An 8793-nucleotide genomic window follows, 5' to 3' on the forward strand; every position below is an offset into this window, starting at 1 on the left:
GATTGAAAGACCACTAAATGACCTCACTACATTTTAATCTTTGTTTTCTTTGTATCAACAAAAAAAAAAAAAAAAAAAACGAGACGATGGTCATGCTTAGATTGCTCTGAAATTTAATTTAGCAGTTTTATGGTAACGCTCTTGACACATTTATTATGTGCCATTTGTCCATTTTGGCATAGAAATTGGCAAAATTTTGTATGTTAAACTGGTCCAAAAAATGTGTGCTAGTTCAACAAAAGTGTATTGAACCGAGTATGTTAACACAAAAATTTTGCTTGTGCTTGAGAAGCTCCAAATTGGAAGGAACACTTCTGTGTTAAAAGGCTGGGCACACTAGAAGGAACGATACTATTTGAGGGCAAAGTTGGAAAATCACAATACAAAGCTTCAAATTCAAATGCCCTAACAAGTCTTTCTTCTCCCATTAGCACAACCTTTGCTGAAGAATCTCACTCTAAAAGCCCGACGATTCTCTCTCAATCTCACTCGATCTATCTCAAGATCGCTCAAAAGTGTTAAGAATCACGCAAGCATCTCTCACTCAAACCTTATTTCGCTTGACAATCTCTCTCTGCTGCATCTCTCGTTCAAGTATGAAACTACAGTGAAGAGGCATCGTTTGTCAAAAGCACCATTGTTCAAATCGTTCAACTCTGTTAAGCTACTTTCCCTACGACTCAGAAATTCTAGTTTCGTGGTTGAAGAGAATGAATGGAGGTTCTTGTATTTTTATTCTGTTCAGTCTATTTAACACTAGCATGTTCTTGTATAATCTTCGTCCATGATTTGAGCCTCATAGAATTTCTGCAATGAAATTACTTACAAAGTGAATTTTCTATGAAAGAACTGCCGTTGAATACTTATGGAGAACCTAACTCCTCCTAGCCGGGGAGGGGTTCTTGAAGAACTGTAATTTCCTTTTTCTCCCATTAGTTTGTTTGTTTGAAAACCCTATACATGGGCATCTTATTTTGTTTCTATGAAACCATTGGATTTAATTTACTTGAAAAAGTACAAGATTTGTCAAGAACTCTCATTTAAGAAATTGTGACTTCTCACACAATACTTAGTGGAATTTAATTTATTTTTTCTTTCATTTGAACACCAAAAGGAAGATAGCCAGATGCAAAATGATCTAGTTCTTAAGTTCAACAATTTGACAAATTAAGTCGAAAGACAGAGGCATTTGAATTTTTGCAGAATTATCTTTGCAAAAAGATCCTCGAGCATCCTGAATACTTGCACGAAGTTCGGATGGTTGTCGTTGCCCTAGTCGTGTCGATTGTCCCATTGTTGACAAAAACCAAATTCATGCGATTCTTTGGGAACTTGGAGATGAGTATAGTGACGACGTTGTCTCCTTGGTTCACCTACTTGTTGAACCACTTACTTTCTTGGATTTCTGCTCAATCATGACTTTTTCTTGCAAAATTATCATTCTCATTTTCTAACATTTTTCATTCTTTTAATCTATTTGATAACCATTTTAAATTTATTTAAAAAATAGAAAAACTCCTCAAAATCCGTAATGAACATTTTGTCGATTACGGATATTGGCTCCAAAACTTATTCTATTGATTTTTGGACAAATCATTTAAAATCTAAATGCTAAGTGAGATATAATAGTAAATATATAAATAAATTGGAAGTGAAAGTCCTATTGTTTTTTTTTTTTTTTTTTTTTGGGTGAAAGTCCTATTGTTTCTTCGTTTTCTCACTTCCAATTAAACCCTAACAATTCATTCTCAATTTTCATTATCATTTTTAATTTTAACATATCAAACTTATTTTTTATTCTATAATTTATTTTGGACAAAAGTTATCAAATCATTTTTCTTTCTAACAAAAAATTATTTGTTGTAATCATTTTCTTTAAATAGGAAAAATGGAAAATAAGAATTGTTACCAAAAAGATCCTAGAAGAAATGAAGTTAACTTTTTCTAAATGAATATGAAAAAGTTTTATATCATTTTTTTATTGAGATTTTTTGATAAATTTTGTAGAATTCAAAATTCCAAGGAGCCACTATGCAAATCTATGATAACCCAAAAAAAGGTAGAAATCCATGATGATCTTTATGGTCAATTATTTTGGAAAAATACACATTTATCTTAAGTCACTTGGTCTGTTAATCGGGACACTTCTTGTTGTGAAAAATAACAACGCAAGTAACAAGTAACAAGTGTACGCTGTCGTAACAAGTAATATAATGATAAAAAATCGATCCCTCGAGGACTATAGATTAAGTACCAAATTAATTATACCAATTTTATTTGAACAAATAATAAGAAAGAGAATTATTCTAAACTATAATGCAAATTGAAATTTAAATTGAAATTATTAATTGCTAAAAATCTAGGGGTTAGATTTCACCATAACTAAGCATTCCCACCATTTTATCCCTTTTTATAATTTGAGAAATATTTTCCTGATTGATAGTCGAGATTTCCTTCCCTATCTATTAGTCTCTCTCAAGTACTAATAGAAATTCCTCAATTGCTAACCCACTATATTTCTATATGGGTTACAACAATTGAGAAATCATTAAATTCTATGGATTCCCATGTAACAAATACACAAACCATGTAAGTATATCTCTATCCTAAATGTAATTCATGGCTTCTACTCCAATGAACTAAACACATAAATTCATTCTCAGTTCATTATGATTAACAAATCAGTTGATTAGTGCCAATTAATCAAAAGCATGAATAATAGAAGTAAAAACTCAATCAAAGGAAACAATATTCAAAATAATATTGATGAGTTCAAGAGTGAGAATTCAAAGATAGGCTACATATGATCCCTAGAAAAACTAAATTAGTTCATACTCGAAATTAAAAACATTACAGAGGAGTTCAAGAACATTGAAAGAAGATGAAGAAAAACTTATTCCCAAACTTCAGATCGCCAAAGCCAACCAACGTCTCCTGGTTCTACCTCTCCGCTCCTCCAAAGCTCCAAGAAGGTTCTCTTTGGTGTTCCAAAGCTTCCAAAAACGTCATCTCCTTCTTCCTGGAGTTTGTTCTCTTTTTATAGATTAATTAAACTTAGAGTTTGAGTCAAACTCAGAGTTCTTATCTGACTTAACCAATGAGTATTTGGATGTATGAATCGGACTAACTTAAAGATCTCCAATGCATAATCCCACCGTTGGATTTTAAGACCAAGAAGTCATGAAGCTCTCCTCCAAAAATTGGCTCGATCAGACACCAGATGACCATCCGATGAAGATCTTGATCAAAACTGGACAGAGACACTCAAAAACGGGATTTTTCTATCTTCCTTGTTTGAATTGGATTCTTCTTCCTCTTTTCTCTTATTTGATCAAATCCTAAATAGGAAATAAAACATAGAAGCATGCAAAGACTCATTCTCTCTATGTTTATGACTTGAGGTAGGACTCTTGCAATAATACCCTTATTTGATTGATAATTTCCTACACATAAAAGTAATAAATCTTAATTTGAATTTATTAAGAAATATATAAAATCACCAATGTTATATAAATAAAAGTAAACGGTATAACATATTCATTTTCATATCATATTAGGGTAAATTGATATAAAACAATTATAAATACATGGAAATATAGTAAATTAATCATATAAAATAATATGCATGAAATCAACTTATCACTTCTCCTTCCGCTAAAAGTTGATTTCATTAAACCCAAAAAAGGAAGGAAAAAACAAAAGGTCAATTTCATTATTGTAAGGGCAAAACTACAATGATGATACTCAAGATAGAAAAATAAGACCCACAACCCTTTTTTTGATGGTTGAAGAAAGTTAGACTTGCACCTTCTCTTTTGGGCAAGAAAAAGAGAAGCAATTCACGTTTTATAGTTAGGCATTCTTGTGACACCCCTTTCAATCTCTATTACGATTATTCCTAATCATGAGATTTTCTTACACCTTCTCCTTTGGATAAGAAAAAGAAAACCAAATCACGTTTTATAGTTAAGCATTCTCTTGACACTCCTTTCAATCTCTATTATGATAATTTCTAATTTAATTGTCATGAGATTCTTTTGTTGTCATTGCTAATCAATCGATAATTAGATTAGCATGAGAACAAAAGAGTGAGAGATCTTCCTACTCATCACTTTCATTAATAGTGTTCCCTTTTAATTTCTTCTTCTCTTCCTTCTCATGCTTTTTTGTATTAAAGTGTATGAACAACTAAATTGTTTAGACTAATAACTAACATTGAAATCTCAAATGAAAGGTAGGTACTTTCAATCATTCATGATCATTTAATTGTTTGATTAATTTTATTTAGTGAACAAGGAGATCAACAAAATTAAGTACCTCCAGAACCCAGAAGTTTTTGATATCTTCACTTAATATAAAATTCAACCCAGACATTCAAAACCTTATATTCAAAAATCTTATTTGTGGGTTCGGGGTTCCATTTGGTTTGGTTTCACTCTAGATATTCAACCATGGTGTAACAGAAGTAATTGAAGAAAAGGAGTTTCTATTGGTTTACACACTACATTGATGCAATCAACAAGGGATAATACAACTTGATACATACACATTAATCAAATAATATATTTCCTAATCTTTTTCTTTGGTGAGATATCTTTTCTAATTTTAAACAGTATTTTATTGAAGTTTGACTTCAGTACTGCACAATTAATGCACTACACTGTGCTGGGAATGATCAAGATCCCGTTCACTGCAGTACTATGCATTAATTAATTGCGTACCCAAGCAATTTTCATTCCATTGAACTTATTACAATTTTCATTACATTAACCTTATTACATATGATGAGATAAAATAATAATAATAATAATAATAATAATAATAATAATAATAATAATAATAATAATAATAATAATAATAATAATAATAATAATAATAATAATAATAATAATAATAATAATAATAATAAAATAATCCCTAAGTGCGAGAGATATTTTCATAGTGCGAGAGATATTTTCAGAGTTCTCAAAAGCGACATGTGAATCTATCATAATTCAGAGATTATGATTATAGGGATAAGAAATTACGACCATTGAATCTTAATATTTTCACTTCTTGTCTTGGACGAGTCCGGATCATCACGTGTTCCTCGATAGCTATTGACCACAAATTATAGAAGACTCAATAAATTAAGGTGATGATTTTTGAAAATATATATTTTTTATTTTTTACTTGTAAGCTTCACATAGTTTGTGGTTTATCTTGGACTTCTTCTATTTTGTTACTTCCGCTGTTATGCAGGCGAGTGTAAATGCAAGCTTGCAAGGTAAGGCAATCACAATGGCGCGGCATGTAGTCGGTGAATTGGACAATAATCCACTCAAATTGTATGGTAATTGACAAAGTGCAAGCTGGGTTTGATAGTACTCTGCTTTTTTCTCGTTACCTGTAATGAGGCTGACGTACACCATGACAAAATTAGAAGTGCAAGCACTCCATATTTTTATATTCAATATTTAAAAGTGCATGCACGTCTGTGATTTTTGCCTGATGAGAGTTACACCTGAGCAAGCTATTAGATCCTCCGGTTTCTTTTCTATACATACAGATGAAGATTGGAACTAATTGTACCAGAGAAGTCACTGATGCTGCAACATCTTTGGTCTCCCAACATTCAGGGACGAGAGACGTAGCGAGAGAGAGAGAGAGGGGGAGGGCGATGGGTTCCATCGGAGTTGAAGAGAAGAAACTGCTGCAGCCTCATGTGGTTTGCATACCATTCCCAGCACAAGGCCACATGAATCCCATGCTCAAAGTGGCAAAGCTTCTTCACCACAGGGGCTTCCACATAACTTTTGTCAACACTGAATACAATCACAAGCGAATACTCAAGTCAAGAGGCCCCGATTCTCTCAAAGGCTTGCCTGACTTCCAATTCCATACCATCCCAGATGGTCTCTCATCACCTGATATTGATGCTACCCAAGACATTCTAGCCCTTTGCCACTCTATCAGCACCACTTGCTTACTTCCCTTCCGCAACCTTCTCTCCAAACTCAACTCCACACCCAACATCCCTCCCGTCACATGCATAGTCTCTGATGGTGCCATGTCCTTCACTCTTCAAGCTGCCCAGGAAATTGGAGTCCCTGAAGTATTGTTCTGGACCACCAGCGCCTGTGGTTTCTTGGCCTACATGCACTTCCCCCATCTCATGGAAAGAGGACTTACACCTCTCAAAGGTATAGTAATCTCCAGACGTACTGAAATTAATTAGAGCTCGATCATTTCTCTCTCGAACAATATCTCACCAATTGAAATCTCTCTACTTGTTTTTTGTTTGCACTGAACAGACGAAAGCTACCTATCCAATGGGTACTTGGACACTCCTTTGGATTGGATCCCAGGGATGAATGGTATCCGTCTCAGGGATATTCCTAGTTTTGCTCGAACTACCAATCCATCCGATTTCATTCTTGGTTTTATCAAAGGAGAAGTTGGGAGAGCTTACAAGGCTGATGCTGTAATTTTAAATACCTTTCATGACCTGGAGAAGGATGCCATGGATTCATTGTCAAGGATGCTGCCTCAAGTTTACAGCATTGGCCCTCTTCCATTGATTTTGGACCAGATTAAAGATGAGACTTTGAAGTCTATTGGGTCCAATCTATGGAAAGAAGAGTCTGGGTGTCTTAAATGGCTTGATTCTAAAAAACACAGTTCGGTGGTTTACATCAACTTTGGGAGCATCACAGTTATGACGCCTCAACAACTTGTGGAGTTTGCATGGGGGCTTGCTAATAGCGAGCATACCTTTTTGTGGGTTATAAGGCCTGACCTTGTTGCCGGTAACTCTGCCGTTCTGTCAGCTGAGTTCGTGAGCCAAACCCAAGAGAGATGCATGCTTACAAGTTGGTGTCCACAGGAGGAAGTGCTGAACCACCCAGCCATTGGTGGTTTCTTAACCCACAGTGGGTGGAACTCCACACTAGAAAGCATCTGTGGTGGTGTTCCCATGGTTTGTTGGCCATTCTTTGCAGAGCAACAGACGAACTGCAGATACTCCTGCACTCATTGGGGGATTGGTGCAGAGATTGACAACAATGTGAAAAAAGATGATGTGGAGAGGCTTGTGAGAGAGTTGATGGAAGGAGAAAAAGGTAAACAGATGAAGGCTGCAACAATGGCTTGGAAAAGCAAAGTGAAAGAGGCGACTAGTTCTGGCGGATCTTCTCTTGTCAATTTTGACAATTTGGTGAACCAAATTCTTCTTTCAAAGCCAAATTAATTTTCACTTCACCAAACCTTTTTCTTTTCCTCCTTTTGCAGCTTTGCTAAGAACTGTATCAAATACCAATTAAACCCCAGTGGCTCTGCTGGGTGGATGCTACAGGTATATATTGATGGGTATCTTATCTACCCAAAAATAAATAATACATGGCAAGGCCGGAATTGATTGTTGGCTTTGTATTATCGGTCTTAATTAGTTGAAACTTAGAAAGGGAACTGAACCATTATTCTTTCAATTTCGGTATTGACTTTTTATTATTAAAAATAAATAAACTGGATTCATGGCAAGTTCAAAGGAAACTTTTTTTCTTTTTGTTATGAATAAATTAGGTTCTATAGAAGTATGTTACATCATTACACGCATAGAAGATGTTGATCGTTTGCTTCTTTTTATTTTTTTCTTTTTTTTTATATATATATATATATATATATGGTGTACATGAAAGTAATGTTATGTTCGGATCATGTGAAGGTTGCGCTTTCTCCCTTATATATAAAGCATCGGTAAAGATTAGTCAATATATACCTAAAGTGGAGCTAATAATTTCGCCACTATCCCTTATTATAAATAATAAAAACAAGTATACCTCGACCTATGCTCTCAAGATGGCTTCCATTTATAATTTGAATATACCATCAAAAAGAGTGAAACTCATAACGTGTTTACTAAGAGATATTTATTCAACGTGCTTAGGTGTCTTTGTTTATCATAAACCACGGATTTGAAATATTTATTTCTGCCCCCATTGACGAATGATTTGATAATAACATTTTTCTCTTTCATCTCCCCACTCAAAATTGGATAAAGCGTTGTGAATTGAACCCTTCCTTGAAAAAATTTTATAATGATTACTTAAAAATACAATCATCCTCCATATCATTTCATATTCAGATATTAAATTTACTTGCATTTAATTCTCTTTGAATTTTACAAAAGTTATTAATAGATACATCCAAAATGTGTCACTGTTAGCTACAGTTTAAAATTTAAGTAGCACAACCATAATGATTACAAAAGTATAAAATTTAAGTAACTTATACAATGTTAATGAATACATAAGTTTCCTCATTTCAATTGCCTACAACAAGACAATGTTCATGCTTGATTACTCAAATTTAATTTAAGAGTTGTATGGCAATGTTCATGACACACTTATTTTATATCTATTTAACTCTAGCGTGTTCTTCTATAATCTTCGTCCCTTATTTGAGCTCCTACAGAATTTTGCAATGAAATTACTTACAAAGTGGATTTTCTGTGAAAGACCTGTCGTTGAATACTTACGAAGAACCTCTCCTCCTAGGTGGGAAGGGGTTCTTGAAGAACTGTAATTTCCTTTTTCTCCCGTTAGTTAGTTTGTTTGAAAACCCTATACATAGGCATCTTATTTTGTTTTTATGAAACTATTAAATTTTACCTAAAATTTTAAAGATTCATGATTTAAAAAAATCTCTCATTTAAGAAATTATGACTTCTCAAACAATGCTTAGTGGAATTTAATTGTTTTTTCTTTTATTTACACCAAAAGGAGAACAGACAGATGCAAAATGATCTAGTTCTTA

General features: G+C 33.7%; 1 protein-coding gene across 1 annotated transcript; it reads left to right on the forward strand.

Annotated features, from left to right (window-relative positions):
- Nucleotides 1–5659: 5659 nt before the first annotated feature.
- Nucleotides 5660–7276, forward strand: LOC149027750 (7-deoxyloganetin glucosyltransferase-like). Its single transcript, XM_089147388.1, has 2 exons — nucleotides 5660–6182; nucleotides 6294–7276. The coding sequence occupies exons 1-2, from the start codon at nucleotides 5660–5662 to the stop codon at nucleotides 7226–7228; spliced, it is 1458 nt and encodes a 485-aa protein (XP_089003514.1). The 3' UTR covers nucleotides 7229–7276.
- Nucleotides 7277–8793: the final 1517 nt, after the last annotated feature.

This window comes from Hakea prostrata, chromosome 1, assembly GCF_041222555.1.
Source record: "Hakea prostrata isolate BN-2017 chromosome 1, UWA_Hpros_2, whole genome shotgun sequence".
Classification (NCBI taxonomy): Eukaryota; Viridiplantae; Streptophyta; class Magnoliopsida; order Proteales; family Proteaceae; genus Hakea; species Hakea prostrata.

What these genes read in the sequence shown, in the direction of transcription:
- LOC149027750 (XM_089147388.1), top strand. Translation starts at nt 5,660, where the DNA reads ATGGGTTCCATCGGAGTTGAAGAGAAGAAACTGCTGCAGCCTCATGTG. An exon ending in AGGACTTACACCTCTCAAAG is followed by an intron (nt 6,183 to 6,293) that starts GTATAGTAATCT and finishes TGCACTGAACAG; the next exon opens with ACGAAAGCTACCTATCCAAT.